Consider the following 27,834-nt stretch of genomic DNA (forward strand, 5'->3'; position numbering starts at 1 on the left):
TTAAATTTTATCTTCCCAATACCTTGAATCTCAGACTGAAGCACTAAAACATTTAGGCAATTACCTCTTCCTGTTGTGGTTTTGTAGCAGGGCTGCTGAGTCCAAAGAAATATTTTCGATTCATATATTTGTTGATGATCTCTTTGGATTTGATATTTTTACTGTCTTTTTCATGGTGAGATATATTTACATAGTGTTCAATGTCCAGCCAGCAGTTGAGATCCATGCTACAAGAAAGGCAGTTTTCCATATATTGACAATACTGCATTGTTAAAAAAATTATCAAAGCAACTAAGGACTGCAATTTTATTACTGCATCAAGTTAATAGGGGGGGGGGGGGGGGGGACGGTGGCATATCATGATTTAGAGTATTTACTGCACAGTAACAACAACCATTAGCCTTGGATTTGGAATCATATTGAAATACAGCAAACTCTGTTATCTGATACTCAGGCAACAAGAATTTTCATGCAACTGGTAAACACCTTTTTAAAAAATTACCATTTTTGCATAGTTTCTTCAAAAACATGTGTTTGAATTTGGTGCGCCAAGTTTCAATGCACGTATAGTTCATGCACTATGTAGCAGTTCTCTAGCCACCACTATCAGCACTGCCTGCATGCAGGCTACATTATAGTCATGGCTAGTTGAACTTGTGATCCCCAACTCCTCACCCTTCAACATCTGCTGCTGCTGCCACTCAAGATACAAGTGCTAGTTCTGGTGATGACCCTGGTGAAATATTGGCAGAGTTTCCAGAACACAGCAAGTAAATTGCACTGTCCCTTTGACATTTAGATTTAAGATTTTCTTCTATTCAAAGAATATTGAAGTGTTGGGTGTCCACAAGAATATTTTTCATGGAACCATCAGATTCACGTAACCGGCGCTGCCACCCATCTCTCCCAACTGCCTGCCCCATACAAGCCGGATAACAGGAGGTTTACTATAATAACATTTTTGTGAATTTCCATTGGATTCATTGTTATCAAAAAGTTCTGAACAAACAGAAGAATACTTGGTTTTCTAAGTAATGCAAAACCATAAACCATGTTAAAATATACCACACTGCTCCAGAAAAGACTTGGTAACTGCCATAAACATTAAAACATAGAATATGACAAACAGTTCTTCCTCCTTTACCAAGCCATTATGATTTGCCTTTAAAGAAAAGAGAAACAGTTTTTCATTGGGCATGTATCTCAGTGGTTTTAGTGTGCATGACTGATTGGAACATGCAACAGTTGAGTAGAGAGGTTATGCAAGAAATAGTCTGATGGCAATGTGACATGTTAATATTTGCAAATGTGCTAAAACGATGATTCTATATACAAACACTCACCACAATCAGGATAGCTAACAAAGGCTTGCCATGCCTGTATGAGAAAGTTTACATCGTGCAGCATTCCCTGTAACCCCCTCCCCCCTTACAGTAACATTCACTGTTTTGTGTTACATAAACATTCTTAGACACTTACTCTGCTAAATTTTCTTTAAGGAATATCTGAAATTGGTCAAGTTCTAAGCGATTGTGAAGAAGCGTTTGAAATGAATAATCTTTGAACTGCTGTGGAACAAATTTCCATGAGGTCCTGGGATCCTCCAAAATTTCTTCTTGGCTAGCTGATTGAACAGGAAACTGCAAAGAAGATTGAAAACACTGGTAACATGACAGATTTAGCTTCATTAACTGGCTGAGTTCTTAGAAATGCTACCTCTAAGTGGCAGCAAGACCGGAAAGGAAACTGAAGTCAATCTCAAGTGACAACAAACAACTGCCTGTCTAAAGATGGCACTGCCAGATGCAAAATGATGTAGCTTGCACAATTGGATAAAATAAATTTAGTTTGTTCTCTCCTAGCAACCTCTCTCTCCCTTCCCCACACACCCTGTGATTTCTCGATTTTCCTTTAACCTTCCCATCTCTCCCAAGCAAAAATAGGCTGACTATCAGTGCAGACTCCCCACAGCCTGCTCCTAGTTCAGGCCTCCCCACACCCTGCCCTTGTGCAGGCATCCCCACACCCTGCCCTAGTGCAGACCTTCCCACACTCTGCTCCTGGTGCAGGCCTTCCCATAGCCTGCTTCTAGTGCAGGCATCCCCACACCTTGCTCCTGGTGCAGGCCTTTCCACACCCTGCTCCTTGCACAGTCTCTCCACACCCTGTTCCTAATTCAGGCCTTCCCACACCCTGCTCCTTTGGAGGCCTCCCCACACCATCCTCGCTCTGAAGGCCACCCCACATAGTCCCAATTAAGGCCTTCCCATACCCTGTTCCTAATGCAGGCCCTCGTCTCATCCCACCCCAATGCAGCTTCCTGTCTCCATCTGCTCCTACTGTAGCCGGTGCCCAAGCCTGGTAACTTGTTTTGTGCAGTTATGATGGATTCTTCTCACTGTTGTCTCAATCGCTTGTCTTCAACACACTGGATACTCAGTGATGAAAAGTGTGGTGCTGGAAAAGCACAGTAGGTCAGACAGTATCCAAGGAGCAGGACAGTCAATGTTATCAGGGCTTCCTGATCATTCCTTCATCACGTTCTTGATGAGGGGTTTATGCCCGAAACGTCGATGCTCCTGTTCCTTGGATGCTGCCTGACCTGTTGTGCTTTTCCAATGCCACACTTTTTGACTCTAATCTCGAGCATCTGCAGTCCTATCCTTCTCCTGGATACTCAGTGAACCAAGCCCAAATACAGGAAATCCTGACCCTCTTAATTGCCTGAATGTCAGTCCTGTTGCAGATGAAAGGCTGTGCTAATCAGTTACAGTTGGAATATGAATGGTGACAGCTGTCTCTCAGGATTATGCTTTCATACAGTCTGTCAGAGAAAACAGAGTTTATGTGCCTATTCAGCATGACTGTCATACAGTCATAGGGGTTTACAGTTTGGAACAGGGCCTTTGACCTCACTTGTCCATGCTGCCCAGTTTTCACAATTAAACTAGTCCCATTTGCCTTTGTTTGGTCCATATCCCTCCATATTGATCCCATTCATGCACCTGTCCAAATATTTCTTAAATGATGAAATTATACTTGCCTCCATTATTACCTCTGGCAGCCTGTTCTATACATCACCACCCTCTGTGTGAAAAATTGCTTCTCTGGAACCTTTTGTATCTCTCCCCTCTCACCTTAAACCTATGCCCTTTGGTTTTAGATTTCCCTACCCATGGAGAAAAGCTCTTGGCTATCTACTTTATCTACACCTCTCATGATTTTATCGACCTCTATAACGTCACCCCTCAGTCTCCTATGCTCGAGGGTAAAAGGTCCCATACTATCCAGCCTTTCCTGATAACACAAACCTTTCAGTAGAGATGGCACTTTTTTGCACTTTTTCTAGTTTAATAATATCCTTTCTGTAATAGGGCAACCAGATTTGTCCACAGTACTCCAAATGTGTCCTTACAGCTGCTACAAGAACCTAACTCTTGTACTCAATCTCAGACCGATGAAAGCAAGCTTGCTGGAAACATTCTTCACCACCCTGTTTACCTGTGACTCCACTTTCAAGGAGCTATAAACCCATACTTCTAGATCTCTTTGTTCTATAACATTCCCCAGGGCCAAACCACTGACAGTGTAACTCCAATGCTGCTTTGATTTACCAAAATGCAACACCTTGCATTATCTAAATTAAAGAGGTAAAAACAATGACTGCAGATGCTGGAAAGCAAATACTGGATTAGTGGTGCTGGAATAGCGTAGCTGTTCAGGCAGCATCCAACGAGCAGCGATTGGCTGCTCGTTGGATGCTGCCTGAACTGCTGTGCTCTTCCAGCACCACTAATCCAGTATTATCTAAATTAAACTCCATCTGCCCAGTTGATCAAGATCTTGCTGTATTCCCAGATAACCTTCTTCACTATCCACTGTACTGCCACTATACTGATGTCATCTGCACATTTACTAAGCATACCTCCAAAATTCTCATCCAAATCATTTACAGTATTTACAAATAACAGTAAACCCAGCACCAATCCCTATGGCATACCACTGCTCACAGGCCTCCAGTTTCAAAAGAAAACATCCTACCACCACCCTTTGTCTTCTACCTTCAAGCCAATTTTGTATCCAATGGCTACTTCTCCCTGAATTCCATGCAGTACCATATAGACGATGTCTACCACATTGGCCTCATCTACTTTCTTGGTCACCCCTTCAGAAAACCCAATCAAATTCATATGACATGACATCCCATGCTGACTATCCCAAATGAGACCTTGACTCTTCAAATGCCTGTAGATCCTGTGTCTCAGAATCCCTTCCAACAACTTACCCACCACAGACATTCGGCTCATCAATCTATAGTTCCCAGGTGTTTCTCTGCAGCCTTTTCTAAATAATGATACAACATTTGCCACTCTCCAATCTTTGGGCACTTCACCTGTGGCTGCTATTGACACAAAAATCTCCGCTATGGTCCCCACAATTTCATCCCTAACCTCAAACAAAGTTCTGGGATACATTTCATTAGATCCCGGGGATTTATCTACCTTAGTGCATTTTAAGATGTCCAGCACCTCACCTTCTGTAATATGGACTCTTTTCAAGTCACATTTGTTTATTTTACAGTTCCTAGCATCAATGCCTTTCTCAACAGTAAATACTGACAAGAAATATTCATTTAGGATCTCATCTGTCTCTTGTGGCTCCACTTATAGATGATCTTTAATAGCCCTTATTCTCTCCATAGTTACTCTTTTGCCCTTCACTGTTACCAAGAAAATAATCGAGCAGATCATCTACATGTGGAATGGGCCTACCTACATCAAAAAAGGATTTCAAATGGTGACACATTTAATTATTCAAACTTTTTTTCTGGAAACATAAGTTACAACCATCAAGTGGAAGCCGAACCCTGACTGTTAGATAGGTGAGTGCACATTGCACACACACCTTCACTCACAAAGTTGACATTTAAGGCCTTTGAAGTTACTATTGTTCACACTCTATGAAAGGCTGACTCTTGGGGTGGTGGAGGAGAGCGAGGAGCATTAATAATGATTACATATCAGTAATATGTAGAGGCTTCCTATCTCCAAGGATGGCAAAAGTCCTGTAGTATATAGAAATAATATAAATTGTAGCCTTTGGCTTTGGATAGTATAGAATGCTAATCAAATATTTGGAATATTGGTTCAAGCTGGGTTTAAATTCAGAGTGGTAATTACTGAAAACATTCCAGCATCATATACAAAAAAAATACATTTGTCACTGAGGGTTAGTTAATTAAAAACTAGAAAGTGACTGCTGTCTTGGCTTTGTGTCAAGTGGCCTTCTCCTGTTCCTATGTTGTTTATTACTAAACCTGTTTTTTAAGAACCAAATAAGTAATTACTTCATTGGGCAGAAACTTCCTCTGCAATTCCTGAAGCTTCTTGTAGTATACTGAGTCCAGACGCTCAATCTTCGTTGCCACCGTCACCTAGAAATAAAAGATATTCACTGAGTAGCAAGGAACAACACTAAATACAATGTTCTGAAAAACATTGAAATGAAACTTGAAATGTTAATTCCATATCTCTCCACACATGCTACCAGACCTGCTGAGTTTCTCTGGCACTTTTTGTGTTTGGTTCAGATTTACAGCTTTTCTTATAATGTGACAGCCATACCACAGGTTAAGTGGAGAATCTATGCAAACTAGAGAATGAACAGGAGGGAAAGTGTGCACCAAGATCATTTGAAAAATTTGTATATTTTTCTGATCAGTGACTGTCTGTTACTGTCCGAACAAATATTCAACTGTTTGTGCTATACTGTTTTGTGCACTATTATCAGGAGATTGCTTGTTAGTCTTTCTACCCTTCTTCCTCAGAGGAGATTTTTTGGTTTGCAAACATATAGATGATTTTTTCTTACAAATAATGTATAAGTACAGTACATACAAAAGGTTATCATTCTGTTCTGCACAACCTTTCCAACAAGGAAAAAGAAACAGAAATGATACATTGGAATTTTACATCACACAGAGCTACTGTGCAAATAACAGGGCTGTTTTATACGATAGAGGAAGAAAGTATTTACAAAATATTTATTTTGAGGGGTCTGACAACTGATCTCTGCTATACTTTGGCAGAAAGATATCAGCGATAGCAGCCCCAAGCTGCATCCTACAGCATGTAGCCCTGGGCTTTGGAATGTGCCAGTCTGCAGCACACAAAGTCAACCCTTTTCACTGGAAGACCTTGGAGTTTTGGGCAGACCATAAAACATCTTTTACTGGTTGATGGTCCTCCAGATCTTTGTCTCAGTGTGCATCCCAGGGAATAGACCATAGAGCAGAGTCCAACATCACGGAGCTGCTTGGGATGAACCTCAACAAAAACATCTCTCTCCAGATCTGACTCCAGAGGACATATATTGTGACCCTTTAAATAAGCCATTAACATGTACAGACTTACTAGTGAGCCTCTGAGCATTATGCATTCAAAGCTCATTTCAGTCATATTTGCAGTTGGAGAGCAGCCGTATCATCACAAGGAGGGCTCTGAGTACCTGCACTGTCACACTGTCGCTGCTGGTTGACTACAGAACACATCTCTGCCCATTTTGCCTTTCACAAAATTGTTTATGATATGGAGAAAAAAGAACAAATTTAAAATGTGGGGTGTTAAAGCATATGTATCTGATACAATACTGAGTAAAAAAATGAAATGGACCATTTGGAAAAACTCATCCAAGAAAGCAGTTGGATGTATTGACCTACCTTACTGTAACTTGCCATTTCCACTTCAATCATTTGGATCCAAGGCACTAGTAGCAAGATAAGAATGTGTTCCTCTAATTGATCAAAGAGCTCTTCAAATGGTGGATCTAGTTTGCTATAGATCTCTTTCTTGTTCTCTGCATCCATTTGGATGTCTGCTGGGGCCTCTTCAATAGTGTATGTTGCAAAAATGAACTGAAACAAGTGAATGAATCATGGAAATGTCAGTTTGCTGATGGAAATGCTGTTATTCTAATTATTAAGATTGCAAGAGTCTTGATTGTTGGCAAATAATTGTTTTTTAAATTCTCATAATAAATATTAACTATGTATAGGACAGTACTTCACCTCTATCACAACGCTGCTGGATAGAACAGATTTCCAGTAATTGTGTTACACCATTTGCCAACAATGAAGTAGACTATCTTATTTACATATTCATATTAACCTTTTGCAGCACAGAAACTCAATACCCAACTACTGGATATTAGTGGGTTTTTTGAAATGGTACAAACAATTTGCATTTTCATCATAAATGATAATATTTACTCTTGGATTGCAGAGTTAGTCCTGACTCATAAAGACTAATAACACATAGATGCCATCTCTGAGTGGTGAAAACAGTACGCATGTGCAAAGAGAAAGCTGATGTCATTTGGTAAGAATAGAAGTGTGTATAATTCCATAACTGTACATCTCTATAATTGTCCCCTACCACAGAACAGGAGTTTACTGTGCAGGCACAAAGCACCAACATTGGAAATGGAGGTCCATGTCAAGGTAAAACAGAACAGCTCCAGAGTTGGTTAAAAGCAGATGATGCTCATTGGACTTTGTACTCAAGATTTGAATTCTATAGATGGGGCTAGTGGAGCAATGGGCTACAGATCGGAAGTTTGTAAGTTCAATTTCAACTTGGCTCATGTGCAATTTGTAATTTTTAGGGCCTTCTTATGACACAGTGGTAATGTCCCTACTGCTGGATCAGAAGGTGCAGGTTTGAGGTGCACCTGCTCTTGAGGTGTGTAACTTCAGGCCATGGGCACCAGTTATGCCTTTGTGGGGTACATGGAACATTCCTCATTCCAGTCCTATTCTGGCCGCCACCCACAATTATTTCTCCAGTATATCGATGATATCATTGATGCTGCTTTCCTCTCTTGGAATTGAAAAATTTATCAATTTCACTCCCAAGTTTCACCCCGTTCTCACTTTCACTTGGTCCAGCTTTGACTCTTCCTTTCCTTTCCTTGATATTTCTGTTTCCATTTCAGAAGATAAGCTGGCCACAAATATCCATTGCAAGCCAACCAATTTCTACAGTAACCTTGAGTATGCATCCTCACACTCTTCCTCCTGGAAAGATTCTATTCCATTCTCACAATTCCTCTGTTTCTGTTGCATCTGCTCTGATGATGTCAGTTTCGACAAGGGCACCTCCAAAATGTCCACATTCTTCCTCAACTGAGGATTAAGAGTTCAAGAGTCTTGTTCCCTGTGTGGACAGGAATGGGGACTGCTGGGGGGGATGAACCAACTGACCACAGCACCGTGGTGCAGGGGAGCCATTCAAATGGGGGAAGAGAAGAGAAAAATTGTAATTGGGGACAATATAGTTAGAGGCATAATCACTGTTCTCTGTGACCAGGATCGAGAGTCCCAAAGGTTGTGTTGAATGCCTGGTGCTTAGGTTCGGGATACCTCATCTGGGCTACAGAGGAACTTATAGTAGGGGGTTAACGATTCTGTGGTCGTGGTCCATGTAGATACCAATGACATAGATATAACTAGGGCAGAAATTCTGCTAAGGGGGTATGAACAGCTAGGAGCTAAATTATAAAGTAGAACCGAAAAGGAAATAATCTCTGGATTGCTGCCTGAGCCATGAGTTACTTGGTACAGGGTCAATAATATTAAGCAGGTAAATGCATGGCTCAAAGATTGGTGTGGGAGAAATGGGTTTGAATGCATGGAACATTGGCACCAGGACTGGGAGGAAGGGACCTGTTCTGATGGGACGGTCTTCATCTGAACCGTGCTGGGACCAGAGTCCTAGTGAATCGCATAGCTAAGCTAAATAGTAGGGGGAGGATTCAGTTATAGGGGAAATTAGAAAACCCAAAATAAAGGATGAGATAGGACTGCAGAACTAAGGAGAGGTTATTAAAATCTCTAGCACAGACACAAATAGGACAGAGTATATGGAAAATGTTAATAATTAAACTTCAAGAACACTGGACAAATGAATGACAATGAGAAGATGGATAGTTAGTACAGGACTGCACGCAGTATAAGCAATAAGGTAAATGAGCTTGTGGCGCAGATTGAAATTGGCAGGTATGATATGGTGGGCATCATGGAGATGTGGCTGCAAAGGGATCAGGGTTGGAAGCTGAATATTCAAGGATATACATCCAATCGAAAAGATAGGCAGACGGACAGTGGGGGTGGGATTGCCTTATTAGTAAGAAATGAAATTAAATCAATAGTAAGAAATAAAGTAGGGTCAGGTGGTGTAGAATCTGTATGGCTAGAATTGAGGAACCGCAAAGTTAAAATAAACCATAGTTGGAGTTACTTATGGGCCTCCAAACAGTAGTCAGGAGCTGGGGCACAAGATACACCAGGAGATAGAAAAGAGGTGTAGGAAAGGCAAAGTTACAGTGATCATGGGAGATTTCAATATGCAGGTGGACTGGGAAAGTCAGGTTGGTAGTGGATTGCAAGAAAAGGAAATTGTTAAATGCCTATGAGATTTTGTTTGGAACAGCTTGTGGTGGAGCCAACTAGGGAACAAGCAATACTGGATTTAGTGTTGTCAATAAGGCAGACTTCATCAGGGAGCTCAAGGTGAAGGAACCGTGAGGAGGTAGTAATCATAATAAGATTGAATTTACTCTGCAATTTAAGAGGGAGAAGATAGAAGCAGAGTTAACAATATTACAGCTAAATAAAGGCAACTACAGCGGCATGAGGGAAGAGCTGGGTAGAATTGGCTGGAAGAGGAGCCTAGCAGGAAGGACAGTCGAACAGTAATGGCAGTAATTCAGGAGACACAGCAGAGATTCATCCTGAGGGAAAAGAAGCATGGTACAGGGAGGATGAAGTGAGGACTGCAGATGCTGGAGATCAGAGCTGAAAATGTGTTGCTGGAAAAGCGCAGCCCGAAACGTCGATTCTCCTGCTTCTTGGATGCTGCCTGACCTGCTATGCTTTTCCAGTAACACATTTTCAACAGGGAGGATGAGGCAACCATGGCTGACTAGGGAAGTCAGGGATAGCAAAGAAGCAAAAGAGAAAACATATAATGTAGTGAAGGGCAGTAGAAACCAGAGGATTGGGAAGCTTACAAAGACCAACAGAGGGCAACAAATAAAAATAAGGAAGGAGAAGATTAAATATGAGGGTAAGCTAGCCAGTAATATCAAGAAAGATTGGAAGTGTTTCTTTAGATATATAAAGAGCAAAAGAGAGGCAAAAGTGGGCATTGGGCCACTGGAAAACGATACTGGAGAAATAGTAGTAGGCAACAAGGAAATGGTTGAGGAACTGAATAATGACTTATTGTCAGTTTTTATAATGGAAGAAATGAGTGATATCCCAAAAATACAAGAGTGAGGGTTCTAAGGGGGATAGCTGAAGCATTGTGTTGAGGTATAAGTGGTGATCTTTCAAGAATTTCTAGAATGCGGAAGAGTCCTGGAGGATTGGAAAATCACTAGTGTGATACCCCTGTGTAAAAAGGGAATAAGACAAAAGATGCAAAATTACAGAATGATTAGCCTAACCTTGCTCATGGGTAAGATCGTGGAATCCAATGTGAAGGATGAGATTTCTGAATACATGGCAGTATATGGTAAAATAAGGTAGTCAGTATAGTTTCATCAAGGGGAGGTCATGCTTGACAAATCTTCTAGAACTCTTTGAAGAAGTGACGAGCAGGTTAGACCAAGGAGAGCCGATGGGTGTAATCAATCTGGACTTCAAGAAGACCTGTGACAAGGTGCTGCACAGGAGGCTACTGAGTAAGATAAGGGCGCATGGTGTTAGAGGCAAGGTACTAGCATGGCTAGAAGCTTGGCTGTCTGGCAGAAAGCAGACAGTGGGGTTAAAAGGGTCCTTCTCAGGATGGCAGCTGGTGACAAGTGGTGTTCCATGTGGCTCAGTGTTGGGACCACAACCTTTCACTTTATACATTAATGATCTAGATGAAGAAACTGAGGGCATTCTAGCTAAGTTTGCAGATGATAAAAAGATAGGTAGAGGGGCAGGTAGTATAGAGGAGGTGGGGAGGCTGCAGAAGGTTATGGACAGGCTAGGAGAGTGGGCAAAGAAGTGGCAGAAGGAGTACAACAAGGGAAAGTGTGAAGTCATGCACTTTGGTAGGAAGAATAGAGGCACGGACTATTTTCAAAATTGGGTGAATATTCAGAAGTCTGAAGTGCAAAGAGACTGGGAGTTCTAGTCCAGGATTCTCTCAAGATAAACTTGCAGGTTGAGTCAGTAGTTAGGAAGGCAAATGCAATGAAGGTATTTATTTTGAGAGGACTTGAATATAAAGCAGGGATTTATTTCTGAGGCTTTGTAAGGTTCTGGCCATGCCCCTTGGAATATTGTGCACAGTTTTGGGCCCCTTATCTCAGGAAGGATATAGTGGCCCTGCAGCATGTTCAGAGGAGGTTCACGAGAATAGTCACAGGAATATGAGGAATGTTTGAGGACTCTGGGTTTATACTCAATGGAGTTTAGAAGAGTGAGGGAGAGGATTTAATTGAAACATACAGAATACTGAAAAGCCTGGAGAGAGTAGATGTTGGGAAGTTATTTCCATTGGTAGGAGAGACTAGGATCCGAAAGTTAAAGGGATACCTTTTAGAACAGAGATAAAGTGAAACTTCTTCAGTCAGAGAATGGTGAATCTATGGAATTCATTGCCACAGAAGGCTGTGGAGGCCAGGTTATTGAGTATATTTAAGACTGAGATAGATAGGTTCTTGAGTATCAAGGGGATTAAGGGTTATGGGGAGAAAGCCATGATTGAATGGCGAAGACTCGATCAGCTGAATGACTTAATTTCTGCTCCTATTGCTTATGGTTTTATGACTAACCAGCACCAGAATTGACAGTGCCCTCAGTTGGGTCCGACACATCTCCCACACTTCAGTCATCTCTTCCCTCCTACAACAGCGATAAGGTCCCCCTTATCCTCACCCACCATCCTACCAGCATCCATATCCAGAAGACCATTAGCCACCTCCAGTGGGATGCCACCACCAGACACTTAATTCCCCTCCCCTCCCTTGTCAGTCTTCCAGAGGACCATTCCCTAGCCAATTCCTCCTTCACTCTCACCACCCACTCCATCTCAGAGTTCTATGGCACTTTCCTCTGCAACTGCAGAAGGTGAGGTGTAACACCTGCCCATTTACTTCCTCTGTCCTCAGTATCCGAGGGCCCAAGTGATTTATCTACACTTCACTCAATCTAGTCAACTGCATTCAGTGCTTACAACATGGTCTGCTCGACCCTGGAAAAACAAAAGTAAATTGACTGACCGTGTCACAGAACACCTACATTCTGTCTGTAAAAAAGACCCTGAGTTCCAGTTGCCTGACACTTCAACACACTATCTTGTTCCCTGGCCAATATCTCTGTCTCAAGCTTGCTGCAATGCTCCAGCGAAGCTCAGTGCAAGCTGGAAGAAACAGCACTTTATTTTTCACTACAGCCTTCTAGACGCAATATTGAGTTCAACAGTTTTAGAACTTCAAACAATTTCTCCCATGTCCTTACCCCAACCCCTATACACCAATTAAAAATCACACTACATCAGGTTATAGTCCAACAGGTTTAATTGGACGCACACTAGCTTTCGGAGCAATGCTCTTTCATCAGGTGATAGTGGAGGGGTCAATCCTAACACACAGAATTTATAGCAAAAATTTACAGTGTGATGTAACTGAAATTATACATTTAAAAATTGATTGTCAGTTAAGTCTTTCATCTGTTTGGATACCATGATAGTTTCACTTCTTTCATGTGTAAATCACGAAACCTTTTTTTTCCCGCCTCAGGCGACTGACAGTGTGGAGTTTGCAAGTTCTCCCCGTGTCTGCGTGGGTTTCCTCCGAGTGCTCCGGTTTCCTCCCACAGTCCAAAGATGTGCAGGTCAGGTGGATTGGCCATGCTCAATTGCCCGTAGTGTTAAGTAAGGGGTAGATGTAGGGGTATGGGTGGGTTGCGCTTCGGCGGGGCGGTGTGGACTTGTTGGGCCGAAGGGCCTGTTTCCACACTGTAAGTAATCTAATCTAATCTAAAAAATTGCATTCTCAGGTGAGCTGTTAACAATGGTGATAGCTAGACAATATGTTGAAGGTATTAGCCCCCTGTGTTCTCTGTCTATGCCACGATGTTTAGATTGATTCTAATCTTAAAAGTGAGATAACAGAGTTTTACATGAATGCATGCAGTTTTTGAGCAAAGTACAATGTAACCTTCCAAATCACCCTATACACCAGGCCTTGTTATCACATGGTCGGCTATAACACACAACCACTGTTAGCCACTAACAAGCCCCATTAGCAGCATTCATTCTCCTAGGCTGTTTTTACTTCATTATCCACTCCTTTGTCTACCCAACTGTTCTTCTCTCCCTTTGGGCTCTATCTCCACCTATTGTTTACACCTTACCCTCACCCGCCCATCTTCTACATAAAAACAGCATTTTCCTAGCTACCATCAATTCTGAAAAAGGGTCACTTAACCTGAAACATTAACTCTGATTTCTGTCCACAGATGCTGTCAGACCTGCTGAAATTTTCTAGCAATCACTGCTCTTGATTTTGTGTATAATAAGATCTCTGCACAGGCTGATTAGAAAAATAAGCTAATAATAAAAAAAAGGGATTCTGCCAGAAGTCATTGGAGAGGAAGCACACAGTGTCCATCAATGCTCTCCAGGTCTTTAGAGAGAAATGGGCACCAGGAGAGAGGATTCAATGCTTTATTCCTTTCTCCAACTCCATTTTGATTTAGTCCCTTCTCAGTCTCTCTACCTTCTGTTGATGGTTTGCATTGCCTATAATGAGCGTTGCATGTAAATATCTAATTGGCTATGTGGGTGATTTACTGGTGGCAGTTGATACTTAAAGAAAGGAAGAATAAAGTCACAGTGATTTGCTGGTGGGAAAGCCATTCAGTTGCGTGTAAGAGCACTTCTGGTTATAAGTAAAAATAAACTGTAATCTTCCCCTTCCAACTCTATTTTGATTTAGCTCCCTACCTCTTCCTACCTTTGGTGCTTCTAATTCTAATTCATAAAGGCTAATTCTAATTCTGTATTGTCCATAATGGGCTTTGCATATAAATTATTCAATTGGAAACACAGGTGATTTACTGGTGGTGGTTAATGGATGAAAGAAATACCAAAACCCACATTCAAGTCTTGCTCCAGAGATGTGTAATAATATCTCTGAACAAGTTGATTAATAAATGTCCAATAGCTGGTTTCTTGGTTAATAGATGAAGAGGTGTTGCGAATGATTTGGTGACAGAGGGGGTAAAAGTGCAAGAGCACGTCAAGTCAGATATTAAAAAATGAGCTGGGTTCTTACATTTCCCTTAATGGGCTTTGCGCATTAATTAATTGGAAAACATGGCGACTGAAAAAAATACCATGGGTGATTTGGTGACTGAAAAAACATTGAGTAAGATAATTTCTGGATAATAGAAAAAAACTATTTTCTTAAAATAGGATCTTGTGATCTAATGGCAGTATCTCTACCCCTGAGCCAGGAATGCTGGGCTCAAATCCCACCTGCTTTAGAGGCATTAATTACATCTCTGAACAGGTTAGTTAGGAAAATATGTTAAAGCTGGGTCTTTGCTTACTTTGATTAATTGGAAAACATGAATGATTTAATGGTGATGGGTAATAGGTGGAAGGTACAATGGGAGGTTTGGTGGTGGGAAAAGCTATTTAGTTGTCTGTAAAAGCACTTTGGATATAAAGAAACTAGTTGGGTTCTTAACACACATTTAGTACAGTGGTAGTACCTGTGTGCCAAAATGCCTAGGTTCAAGTCCCACTTGCTTCAGAAGTGTGTCATGACAACTCTGAACAGGTTAATGAAAAAAATGAAGAGTTGTGTTCTTCCCCATAGGGAGTTGATTTCTAGACAGGGAAAGATGCAAGCTTGTTTTGTGCTAAATCTTCATTTTACAATCAGACCCTTGTAAAACAGGATACAGAACTGACTCAAAGGTAGAAGACAGAGGCTGGTGGTGGAGAGTTGTTTTTCAGATTGGAGACCTGTGACCAGTAGAATATCACAAGGATCCGTGCTGGGTCCACTACTTTTCGTCATTTATATAAATGATTTGGATGTGAGCTTAAGAGGTATAGTTAGTAGGTTTGCAGATGACACCAAAATTGGAGATGTAGTGGACAGTGAAGAAGGTTACCTTGGATTCCAACAGGATCCTGAGCAGATGAGCCAATGGGCTGAGGAGTGGCAGATAGAGTGGCAAATAATTTACATAAATGTGAGGTGTTGCATTTTGGGAAATTTACATGCAATTCTGGTTTCCTTCCTATCGGAAAGATGTTAAGAATCTTGAAAGGGGTCAGAAAGGATTTACAAGAATGTTGCTAGGGTTGGAGAATTTGAGCTAAAGGGAGAGGTTGAATAGGCTAGGGCTGTTTTCCCTAGAGCATCAGAGGCTGAGGGGTGACTTTATAGAGCTTTATAAAATCATGAGGGGCATAGATAGGATAGATAGACAAGGTTTCTTTCCCTGGGGTTGGGGAGTCCAGAACTAGAGGGCAGGTTTAGGGTGAGAGGGGAAAGACATAGAAGAGACCTAGGGGGCAACTTCTTCATGCAAGACGGTGGTGCGTGTGTGGAATGGGCTGTCAGAAGAAGTGGTAGAGGTTGGTACAATTGCAACATTTAAAAGGCATCTGGATGGTTATATAAATAGGAAGGATTTGGAGGGATATGGGCCGATGCTGGCAGGTTGAATTAGATTGGGTCGGGATATCTGTTCGGCATGGATGGGTTAGACCGAAGGGTCTGTATCCATGCTGTATATCTCTATGAGTATATAACTCTAAAATCCCTGAAAATCTTCTGCTGCCTAACTTAACATATGGATATCAGGCTGTTAAACACACAGCAGCAATGTAACTGGAGGATACACAGTGCAGTCTCTAACTGGAAAATGATAATCATGTTTCAACATACTTCTGGATCACTCCTTCTTCAACAACAATGATTTTAGGGAGGCAGGGGTGTAGTGAAGAGCATGTGTAACCCCTGGCAGGTGAGTAGCAGGTGCAGCTCGCAGCTATGGCCTCCTAGCTCCAGAAAGGGCCCCTCCAAAGGCAGCATGGAGGCTGGAGATAGCTGGGTAGCCAGGAGTGATGGCAGGGTGATCACTGAAGAACAGCAGTTATCAAAGAAGCCCATTCTGCAGACAGAGCCAAGAAGGGGAAGGTACCGTGGTCAGCCCCAGCCTTTCTAGCCCTCGCATCCTTGCATGAGGGGAGGCTACATGCATATGCAGGCATATCTTGGCATGGTGCCATTGGTACTTCTTATGGCGTTTTGCAGTAGCTAACATCATGGACCATGTATTTGCATGTGTGGGGGCTGTTTTTTAAGCATTTTGATGGTCATAATATCAACATACAGACTGAATCTACAGTGTGGATTGAAGATTTATGGAGTGACATTCCCTTTTAGCTGCATGGGGCATGACTGTGGAATTGAGAATTGTTGTGCAGTACCCATCAGGCCACACATCAGCACTGGTCACTTTAAGATGTGCCTTTACTTAGCTCATGGCAATCTTAAAGGGACTGTTCAGGAGCACAGATAAGAATTTGGGAAGGGTACCTGATTGTAGGGAGAGGTTATTTGTGTGAGGTGAAACAGGCTAGCTTGAAAGGCAAGGACGAACCATTCCCAGCATAAAGCAGATGTGGAAAAAGGCATTTATCTTTTCCATGCTGACTTCTGTGTGGAGTTTGCACATTCTCCCCGTGTCTGCGTGGGTTTCCTCCCACAGTCCAAAGATGTGCAAGTTAGATGAATTGGCCATGCTAAATTGTCCATAATGTTCAAGAATGTGTAGGTTAGGCGCATTAGTCAGGGGTAAATGTAGGGGAATGGATCTGGGTGGGTCGCTCTTTTAGGGTCGGTGTGGACTCGGGCTGAAGACAACGTCAGATTCTGCGTTCCATGTTCTTGTCTCCCTTGTAGTTGGGTAGCCAGCTAACATTAAAGAAGAAAGTAAAATAAAATCTGAAGCAAACAGTCTCATTAAAATATTTAAATAAGGAATAAATTGGCCAGACACAATCCCTCCCTCAATTCAGTGAAGTTCAGAAATGATTGGCTTGAATAGGGTTTGAGTCCACTTTTGGAAGTTTACAAACGTTAATATTTCATGCATCACGAACCCTTCCCTTTTTGGGGTTACAATCATGCTGTCTATTATAATACTGCTGGTCCCCTTATCCTTCTATTTACAATCCTGGCATATTCTATGCACCACCAAGATATGATCATCATCAAAACAGCAAAAATTTCTTGGCTTGCCTGAGCTTGTCTCTTGAGTTTAAAAGGTTGAAAGATTTCCGCATAAAACAGTCGCTGATACTCTTTCAGGTCAAACCACAGGCTCACACTATTCCTCCATAACTGCAAGATAGGAAGGAATGTTAGTTAATATTCTAAATGGCAATGACTTGTTTATAGCAATTCTGAATGGTTTTGATTCTGAAAGAAGAACACAACATGGCAGGAGCATCATTAGCCAGAGGACACAGATATTGTCGGGAACAACATGCAGTGTTAATATCACTGGACCAGCCCTCCAGAGCCTCACACTAAGGCTCTGGGTAAATGGGCTCAAATTCCACAATGGCAGATGATGAAATTTGAATTCAATAAAATCTGAAATTAAAAACTAGTCTCTGTAATGGTGACCATGAAATTACTATCAATTGTCAATTAAAAAATCTGGTTCACTGATATCTTTTAGGGAAAGAAATCTGTCATCCATACTTGACCTAGATGTAATTCCAGACCCTCAGCAATGCGCTTAACTCTTTACTGCGCTCTGTAAATGATCTAACAAGTCATTCAAAGGTAATTAAGCATGGGCAACAAATACTCACCATTGCCAATGACACCCACATCCCAGGAAAGAAGAAGGAAAATATGTAGAAAATAGGAAAAGGAGATTGATAAAAAGAAGTGAGTGATTGCAATTTGGAATTCTCTGCTAAAAAGATGATGGAAGCAGATTCAAAAAGGAATTGGACAGATTCTTGAAGTGAAAATATTTATAGGATTGTGAGGAAAGTGCAAGGAGCAGCTCTTCCATAGAATTAGCATGGGCATGATGATCAAATGGTCTTCATCTTTGCTGCATCAATCAATGATTCTAATCTGCCAATTTGAAAGTGGTGTTTACATTGATTTTCAATGAGTAATGAAAGTAAGATATTAGCTCTGTTCCCAGGATGAGTTAAAATCGAAGAATAAATTACCCAAGTGCCCAATAATCTGAGGTTTATCTCACTTACTATATTCCCTGTTTTTTCACAAAAACATGTGAAGTAGTATCCAGTTCTGCTTTCATTGTGCAGGGCCTGCAGTAGGTCATCTAACTTAGTATCACATGGAACGTCATGGTATTTTTTGACCTGCGTCTAAAGAAACACACACCATCAAGATTCTATAATTTGGCATCTGTACGTATACATTCACTGTACACTGACACCCAGCTTTACCAAGTGCTGAAGCAGGAAGTGTTTCCTTCAACATTACATCAACAGGGCTGGAACTGTAATGGTTAACACCAATCTAAAATTCTATTCCTTACCATAGACCTCTGCATGCAGTGCCCTCTGTATCTCATGCAGTTCCCTTCGATTAAGATCAATCGAATCCTAAACCAAATTTCAAATTTCATGCTCTTTTACTATCTCCATGACTGGACACATCATCACTCATCTTTGATTGTATATCACCTCTCCCGTGCTGATGAAATGCACATCTATACCTTAGCTATCACGAACTTCACAACTCCATTCTCACCTTGAATGCCTCCAGAATTCTGCCATTCATAAGCTTCAGTACATTCAAACTTACATCACCTTAATCAACATCAAGCCTTAATTCAGCCAACTTTCACTGCCCCATCCACTGTATTTTTTAAATTAAATCCTTCCATTGCCTGTGCAGCTTCAGCTTTATTATTGTTAATGGAGCAGATTCCACAAGGGTGAGGAGCACGATTGGGTCTTACATGCCACAGCACCCTTTCAGATGACTTAAACTCTCTTGATTCCTCTGCCTTCCCTCAACAGCTGGCGAATGAGTGCAATCCAGTCAGATTTCAAGCCCAGAAAATTAATTTTTTTGTCAAGATTCACTAATGTTTTGTATGAAGATCAATGGTATGTTAAATGCCACAAGGTGAGTGAATCAATTGAATGGTGAGTGAGAGTGTGGTTAGAAATAGTTGGGAGCATTTGCACTCCTCCAAGTCCACAATATTTAGATGTGGAGGTGCCAGTGTTGGAGTGCGGTGGACAAAGTTAAAAATCACACAATGTCAGGTTATAGTCCAAAGGTTTATTTGGAAATACTAGCTTTCGGAGCACTGTTCCTTCATCAGGTAGCTGTGGAGCAGGATCATAAGACACAGAATTTATAGCAAAAGATCACAGTGTCATGCATGTAACTGACACAATATATTGAACAAACCTAGATTGCTGTTAAATCCTTCACCTTTTAGAATCAGTTGCAGATTTTGGTTCATTACTATATAAATCCTAGACGTTCTTTCAAGTCACATTCTCGAGATAACTTAAAGTTTTATTAAAAAAAAGGTGGCATCTCAGCTCAGACAATGCATTAAACTTGTGAGGTTAGAGTCAGTCTATATCCCAATCTTGAATCAGACAGGTTCTATTTTCAAAGCAGGAATTTATAAAATGTTACATGAATTGACTGCCTGCAGATTGTGTCTGTACATTGACATGAACCCAAGGTCCCATTTGAGACCATCCTCATGGGTACCGAATTTGGCTATCAGCCTCTGCTTGGCCACTCTGCATGGTTGCATATCCTGAAGTCTGCCTTGGAGGATGGTCACCCGAAGATCCGAGACCGAATGTCCCTGAGCGCTGAAGTGTTCTCCAACTGGATGGGAACATGTCTGCCTGGTGATTGTTGTGTGGTGTCGTAGCATCTGCTTAGTCTCGACAATGTACCATGCCTTGGGGCATCCGTGCCTGTGAGGATCTAAAATTTGAATTTAGGCAACAAGTATGTGTAGATTTTTATTTACCACAAAATGGTTCCTCAATTTAAAAGAACACTAATAAATGGCCTGTGAACCTGTACTGCTCATTTGCAGAATTAAGCTGAAATTCAAAGAGGACAATAGTTTTCATAGAATGAATATTGACACATTAATTGACCATTCGAACTAACCTTGAACTGATATGTTGCATGACAATTTACGTAAATAAGGTTTCTTTTCCAAAGAATACCATTGGATTAGCCGAAACGTCGATTTCGAAGCTACTTGGATGCTGCCTGAACTGCTGTGCTCTTCCAGCACGACTAATCCAGAATTTAATCATATTACAGTTGATTGGACTTCTCTTGTAATTAAGAACCCTTTCCCAGGAAATACTGTTGGATTAACTTGCTGTAAATCATGTCACCTTATTATGGGTGATTGGTCTTTCTTGTAATTAAGGCTGTACTATTTCTTTAAAAACATGTAAGTAATGTGTAATTTTCAAATGTAATTGCGCAACTTCACCACGGAACACAGAAGCCTTAACCTCTGTGTTGCTGGATAGAATTGCATCAAGGTACCTTAATTCAATAAACTAATGACCCTTGCTTTTTGAACAGACCGTATTCGTTGATTCTTTTGACTGATCTCAAATCAAGAGGCCTCTTTTGAGGGGTCTTAGATCTTCACCTGCAGCATATGAGATAGACAATGTTGGTCGAATCACGAGTACCTGCTGAATACATGGTGGTGGTGTCCCCAGAAGCGGAGAAACTATGCCATGTTCTTTGCAGCCTGCAACACATTATTGATGAGGATGAGCACCTCGCCAAGACCTTCTGTACACCTCCACTTCTCGCCTTTAAACAACCGCCAAACCTTAAACAGACCATTGTTTGCAACAAAGTGCCCAGCATTCAGGACAACATCGACCACAATGTCGACTCTCCTGCTCCTCCGATGCTGCCTCACCAGGTGTGCTTTTCCAGCACCACACTTTTTGATTCTGACCACACAACCCTGCCAGGTCAACCACTGCAAGATGTGTCAGAGTGTCGACATGGATATGACCATTACACGTGGGAACATGTACATGGTACACTGGTGGTCAGGGCCATTTGGCCTCGGATCTTCAGGTGACCATCCTCCAAGGAAGACTTCGGGATACACAACAACCCAGAGTGGCCGAGCAGAGGCTGAAATCCAAGTTTGGTACCCATGAGGATGGCCTCAACCAGGACCTGGGGTTCATGTCAAACTACAGTTGACCCCCTATACTATACAATCTAACACATACACTCACATACAGACACACACTCACGCAGACCCTTTCTCATACGCTCCGTCTCTCTCAGACACACATACATCCCCTGAGAGGTGCACATATACAAACAAATGGACTCACTCACTTTCTCTCTCACTTTCTCTCTCTCTCTCTCTCTCTCCCTCCCTCACATGCATGCACACACACACAAATATAAGTCCATGAGGTGAATTTGCATATGCATAATTGTAATTGCAGATACATTCTATTATGTCCAAAAAGGACATAATCTGCAGGCAGTCATTTTAGGCAGTCAATTCCTACTTTGGAAATAGAACCAGTCTGAATCAAGATTGGGATACAGATGGACTCTAACCTCACACCTTTAATGCATTGTTTGAGTTGAGATGTCACCTTTTTTTTAATAAAACCTTAAGTTACCTCGAGAATGTGACTTGGAAGTAGTTCTAGGATTTACATATTAATGAACCAAAACCTACGACGCATTCTAAAAGATGAAAGACTTAACAGCAGTCTAGGTTTGTTCAATTTATTGTATCAGTTGCATACATGACACCTTTTGCTATAAATTGTATCTCATGATCCTGCTCCACAGCTACCTAATGAAGGAGCAGTGCTCCAAAACAAACCTGTTGGACTATAACCTGGTGTTGTGTAATTTTTGACAATGTTTAGAGGCATTGTGCTTTCTATTCTGTTGTCTGAGCAGTCTGCTGGAACCCCTTTAAAGACTGCTGTTTAGGCCTCTCGAGATTCATCAATCCAGGTGCTTTATGAATAAACAGATGTATGTGCCACTCATTTGCACCCGAAGGCTTCACGACAGTCTTAAAAGTGGCATGTGCCCCAATTTAATGTGTATTTAAGTCTTCATGGGGTACAGCACTGACTACACATTGAAAGGACAGCTCTCCAATCAAGTCGGGTTGACCTTAAACATGATTTAAGTAAAAAGAAAACAGTTAATCCCTAAAGACAATAATGAGATAAAAATCAGCCGCAGGTTTAGTATTATCATTGGCATTCAAATTGCTAGTGCAACAAACTTTTGTCCTAGTCACAAATTTTTCATCACAATCAATGGTTTGACATGACAACTACTATTCGCAAAAGAGCAACATCAAATCATTGGCTGTCAACTGCAATCTGAGAATAAGACATCTTCACTGTTATTTGCTGAATATAGGTTTTATTTTCCCTCTGGAGAATTGAGTGGTTGAATGTAAAATAGCTCTTACCTTGTAAGGATTTCCCAATTATCTCCTGTTGGTTTTAGGTTTTAGCTGAATACTTACTAATGTCTCTAAATTGCGGAGGTCCTTCGTTTTACGTAACTCTAGGTTTTCCAAATTTTCCATAAATTTTTCATCAAATTTTTCTTTTGAGACTTGTGATTGAATTGTGTCGCTTGGAGGTGGAAGTTCTCTGTGGGAAGGGAATTAATGACAACTTAATAGAAAGACAGAAAATAAGTTGTCTATAAATCAGATATAAATCCTAAAGATATTTTAAAGATACCTTTAATGCTGACAGAATCCTTAACCAGAAGATCAATGCTTCCCAAACTACTTCCCTCTGTCATCTGACTTTACAGTTTGAAAGTTTTGTGACCCTCCACTCTCCTCAATGAGAGCTGAGAGACCATGGGGATTTGAGAAGTGAACGGGAGCAAGAGGTGTACACCGATTAGAACAGGTGTGCAGCTGTTATAACATGGTCACAGTTTCACAGTCCCCATTGTTTACCCAGAGGTTTAGACCCCAGAATTTCAGCTTTTGAACCCACTTGGGATCCAACCTGCACTTTGGGAAACTCTGCAGTAGTTGTTACATCTAGGATTATGAGCGTACAAACTTGATTCATTGGGACAACATAATGCAAACAGAAGTAATAGAAAAGGAGTACAGTATTTAAGACTACTTCACCATTCAAGAAGATCTTTCCACATCCATCAGACAACTTGAGGTATCCTTCCACATTCATCAGAAAATCTGTTCCCAGGATGACCAATTCCACCTCAGGAAGTCCCAGATGGCCTCCTTCGTCCATGATTGCAACTTCCCTTTCCACGTGGTTGACAATGCCCTCCAAGGCATCTCCTCCACTTCACACACCACTGCCCTTGAACCCCAGTCCGGCCAATGCAACAAGGACAGAACCCCCCGGTCCTCACCTTCCATCCCACCAACCTCTACATACATTGTATCATCCTTCGTCACTTCTGCCACCACCAAACGGACCCCACAGAAAAGACATATTTCCCTCCCTATCCCTATTAGTTGTCCAGAGAAACCATTCCCTCTGCGACTCCCTCGTCACATCCACATCCACACCTGGCACCTTTCCCTGCCATTGCAGGAAGTACAAAACCTGCACCCACACCACACCCCTTACCTCTATCCAAGGCTCCAAGGGATCCTTCCACATCCATCAGAAACTCAGTGTGGTCTCTTCTACATCGGGGAGACAGGATGCCTTCTTGCGGATCATTTCAGAGAACATCTCTGGGACACCTGCACCCACCAACCCCACCACTCCATGGCTGAACACTTCAGCTCCCCCTCCCACTCCATCAAGGATATGCAGGTCCTGGGCCTCCTCCACCGCCAAACCGTTACTACCCGACACCTGGAGGAAGAACGCCTCATATTGTGCCTTGAGAGTCTGCAACCACATGGGATAAATGTGGATTTCAACAGCTTCTACATTTCCCCTCCCCCCACATTATCCCAGTCCCAAGCTCCAACTCGGCACCGCTCTGTGGACCTGTCCATCACTCCCCTCTCTGACCTATCACCTTCTCCTTCACTTCATCCACCTATTGCTTCTTCAGGAACCTTCCCCTTAACCCCACCCCCCTCCCATTTATCTCTCAGCCCCGGCCCACAAGCCTTATTCCTGATGAAGGGCTTATGTTCGAAATGTTGACTCTCCTGCTCCTTGGATGTTGCCTGACCTGCTGTGCTTTCCCAGCACCACACACGCGACTCTGCAGTTCTCACTTTGTCCAAGAGCACTGTGGCTTATCTTCCACCACTATCCCATGTCCCTGGATTCTCTTTGTATCCAAAAATCTACTGATCCCTGTCTTAGATATGCTCAGTCCCAATACCAGACTAATGTCTGGGATGGTAGGACTTATATGTAAGGAGAGTTTGTATCAGTTAGGATTAATTTCACTTGAGTTCAAAAGAATGAGGGGATCTCATAGAAACCTATAAAATGTAAACAGGACCAGATGGAGTCAATGCAGGAAGGGTATTCCCAATAATGGGGGAGTCCAGAGCCAGAGTTAAAGCATAAAAATATGGGATAGATCATTTAGAACTGAGATGTGAAGAAATTTCTTCACTCAGGGAGTGATAAGCCTATAGAATTTGCTACCACAGAAAGCAGTCAAGGTCAAACTATTGTATGATTTCAAGAGAGAGTTGGATACAGCACTTGGGGCGAGAGGAATCAAAGGAACTGGGAGGAAAGTGAGAAGAAACCACTGAGTTGGATGATCAGCCATGATTGCAATGAATGGTGGAGCAGGCTTGAAGGGATGAATAGCCTATTCCTGTCTCTGTTTTCTAAATTTCTATACTGTAGTTAAGAATGCCAAAGATGTATGGTTTCAAAGACTTGAGTAAAGATATTTCTCCTCATCTCATTCCTAAATGGTTGAACCCTAATTCTGATACTGTGGTATAGATCTTATCTCTGTACATAGGGGAAGCACCTTCCTTGTATTGTACCTTGTAAAGTTCTTTAGGAGTTCAGTCTGTTTTCAGGAGATCACCTCTCTTTTTCTAAAGAGCAGTATATAAATAGTGTATCATGCAGGAATGATTCATTCATTCATTTATTTTAAGTAGAAAGCAACATACACTAGCTTATGATATTGTACCAATAACAGGGTATTAGGTGTACTATACAGAGGAGGTGTTTTAGCAAATAATGCCAATGAAATAGATAACTATAAGCTATAAAGAGCTGGAGGATGTTTCAGAGTGAGATATATATATATTATCCAATATATTTTAAATATTTTTACATATAAGTAGTGTCTATGTTCTTAAGAGTTGCAACAAAATACAAGTAAAACATATTAGAGGAAGCCCTATGTTTAGAAATTTGAGCCATTAAAAAAATCCTTTATTTTTTAGCCCTGGAAATAAATTTCCTATCATCTGGTACTTTTGTTTTCCTAAATAATTTAAAAAGTAAAATATAGCAAAAATATTCAATCACAACTTTGCCCTTCCTTGAAAGCCATAAAAAACCTTCATTCTCCAAACAAAAATATTACATTTCCATCACCATAACATTGGCAGCCATAATGCAAGTTTCCAAGACCTGAAGTTCTGAAATTGTCTACCTAAATCTCTCAGCATTGTTTCATTCCTCACCTCATTTAAGATGCTCTTTAAAACCTAACTTTTTTTTTGCCATTCTCTTGGTCACCTGTCCAACAATCTGAGGAAAAGCAGCATTTGGATTCCATTATGATTCTTCTTCAGTTCTGATGTTCTTAAGCAATGTTAACTTTTTTCCACAGATGCTGCTAGACCTGCTGAGTTTCTCCAGCTTTTTCTATTTTGGTTTCAGATTTCCAGCATCTGCAGTTATCTGCTTGCATTGTCTTCATTTCTCTATCTGACTCAGTATTAACTTTAGTTTCATCATGTTCCTGTGAATATTGTGGGCCATTCTGAACACTACACTTCAGGAAAGACAGAATTGCTTTAAAAAGGGTACAGAGGAGGGGTTAGATAATTCAGTTTTGAAAAGAGTAGGGCTATTATCCATGGAATGGCGAAGATTAGGTATTGATCCAATATAGGTTTTCAAAATTATGAGAAGTTTTCATAGAGTAGATAGAGAATACAGAGTGAGTTAATAACCATGTGGTCAGAGATTTAAAACAGTGTGAAAACACCTAGCGGGGAAATTAGGAAAATGTTCAAGATCTTGAAAGTTGTACCTAACAGCATGGCATAAGCTGATAACATAAACAACTTTAAAAAGGGACAAAAACAGGGATATGGGACTAATTATGATTGCTCTTTAATATATCTAACACGGGAACAACAGGTCAAATACATCTAAAAAAAGCAAATACTACAGATGTTGGAAATTTCATTAAAACATCTTGTTCCCTGCAAACATATCTGACCTAGGCCTGCTATAGTTTTCCAACAGAGCTAGTTAGAGGAACAACATCTAATTTTCTGCTTAGGGACTTTACAGCTTCCAGGACTTAACACTGAGTTTTACAATTTTCAGAGCCATGACCTCTATCTTCCATGTTGATTTCAACACCCACCCCTCCAACTCCAGTCTTGTGTCTTGTCGACTTTGCTCTAAGTATAACAGATCCATTTTCTCCTTTTCACACCTATCATTTCCTTCTATTTTATGTCTCTCTCCTTATCATCATTAGCACTCCCTTTGTCTTTTGTTCTGGACACCCTCATCACCCTCATCAGCCGTTCCAATCGCACTTCCTCCCACTCTATCCATAAAAACCACAACTTCCAGCCCTTTCCATTCTGAAGAAGGGTTATATCACACTTTAATCGTTAACTCTGATTTCCTCTCCAAGGATGTTGCCAGACCAGCTGAATGTTCCAACATTTTCTGTTTTTAGGTCAAATATCCACTCGTGCATGTGCTTGGTACAAGATTTCACATCCTCCTGGACTACTTTGTTGTCAGCCTGTTTGGCTCTTTTTGTCAATGAATACTTGGTGTCACCATGAGTGTTAACCTTGCAAATACTGTTTTGAGCAACTAAATGAAGTTAAAAATCCAAAACAGGCAAAAATCTATTTTTACCCCAATCCAATACACCAATAAACTATTGATAAGACAATCCCAGCAAGTATTGGCATTCAAACTTACTTCTTAGCCTCTGGCTTGCAGAGAGCAGTTTTGGACATTGTCCTAGTGCAGTGCCTATTTGGTGATGATCTATTCTGTGGAACTTCTCTTTGGCGTGGCCGTGATTTACACTTCTTCTTTGGCTGTTTCAGCAAATGAATAGAACCGGAGATTAGCAGAAGTGTAATTCAGAAGTCTGAAGTCAGTATTACTATAATACACACAAGAGAGGCTCTATCAAAAGTACTCTCACTTCCAGCACATTGTGTTTCATTTTCTTTTGTTTCTCTTCCTTTCATTTTTAGTTTTTTTTATTACTACCATTAATGTAATATTATCCATGAATTGATTTGCTGTCCATAATGCTGTTATAATGAATGGAAATCATAACATCATTTGCCAGCATGTGGAATGGAAATTTACTGGGTAAGTTCATTGGCTTTAATATAACCAGTGGTGTCCCACTATAGAAGCCTCAACTATACAGAATATTTATTCATGATTTAAATTATGGGATAGATTTACATATTCATCTTTTCACTGACATTAAATAGGCAGCTTTAAAAGCAGTGAAAATGAAAACATAAATGTATACAAATTGTGGGAATGACGGTTCATTGAATTGAATTGAATTGAA

The 27,834-nt window shown here is 41.1% G+C and overlaps 1 protein-coding gene across 1 annotated transcript in view; it reads right to left on the reverse strand.

Annotated features, from left to right (window-relative positions):
• The window catches only part of LOC140476797 (regulator of G-protein signaling 22-like), a 142,940-nt gene that overhangs the window by 34,899 nt on the left and 80,207 nt on the right, over nt 1-27,834 (reverse strand). Inside the window, exons 11-18 of the mRNA XM_072569592.1 lie at nt 27,219-27,340; nt 22,625-22,754; nt 18,315-18,440; nt 17,323-17,424; nt 6,719-6,913; nt 5,348-5,434; nt 1,480-1,640; nt 65-227 (exon numbers count right to left, since the gene is read on the reverse strand). Coding sequence (XP_072425693.1) covers nt 65-227; nt 1,480-1,640; nt 5,348-5,434; nt 6,719-6,913; nt 17,323-17,424; nt 18,315-18,440; nt 22,625-22,754; nt 27,219-27,340 — 1,086 coding nt within the window. The remainder of the gene's footprint in view (nt 1-64; nt 228-1,479; nt 1,641-5,347; nt 5,435-6,718; nt 6,914-17,322; nt 17,425-18,314; nt 18,441-22,624; nt 22,755-27,218; nt 27,341-27,834) is intronic.

This window comes from Chiloscyllium punctatum, chromosome 5 (assembly GCF_047496795.1).
Source record: "Chiloscyllium punctatum isolate Juve2018m chromosome 5, sChiPun1.3, whole genome shotgun sequence".
Lineage (NCBI taxonomy): Eukaryota > Metazoa > Chordata > Chondrichthyes > Orectolobiformes > Hemiscylliidae > Chiloscyllium > Chiloscyllium punctatum.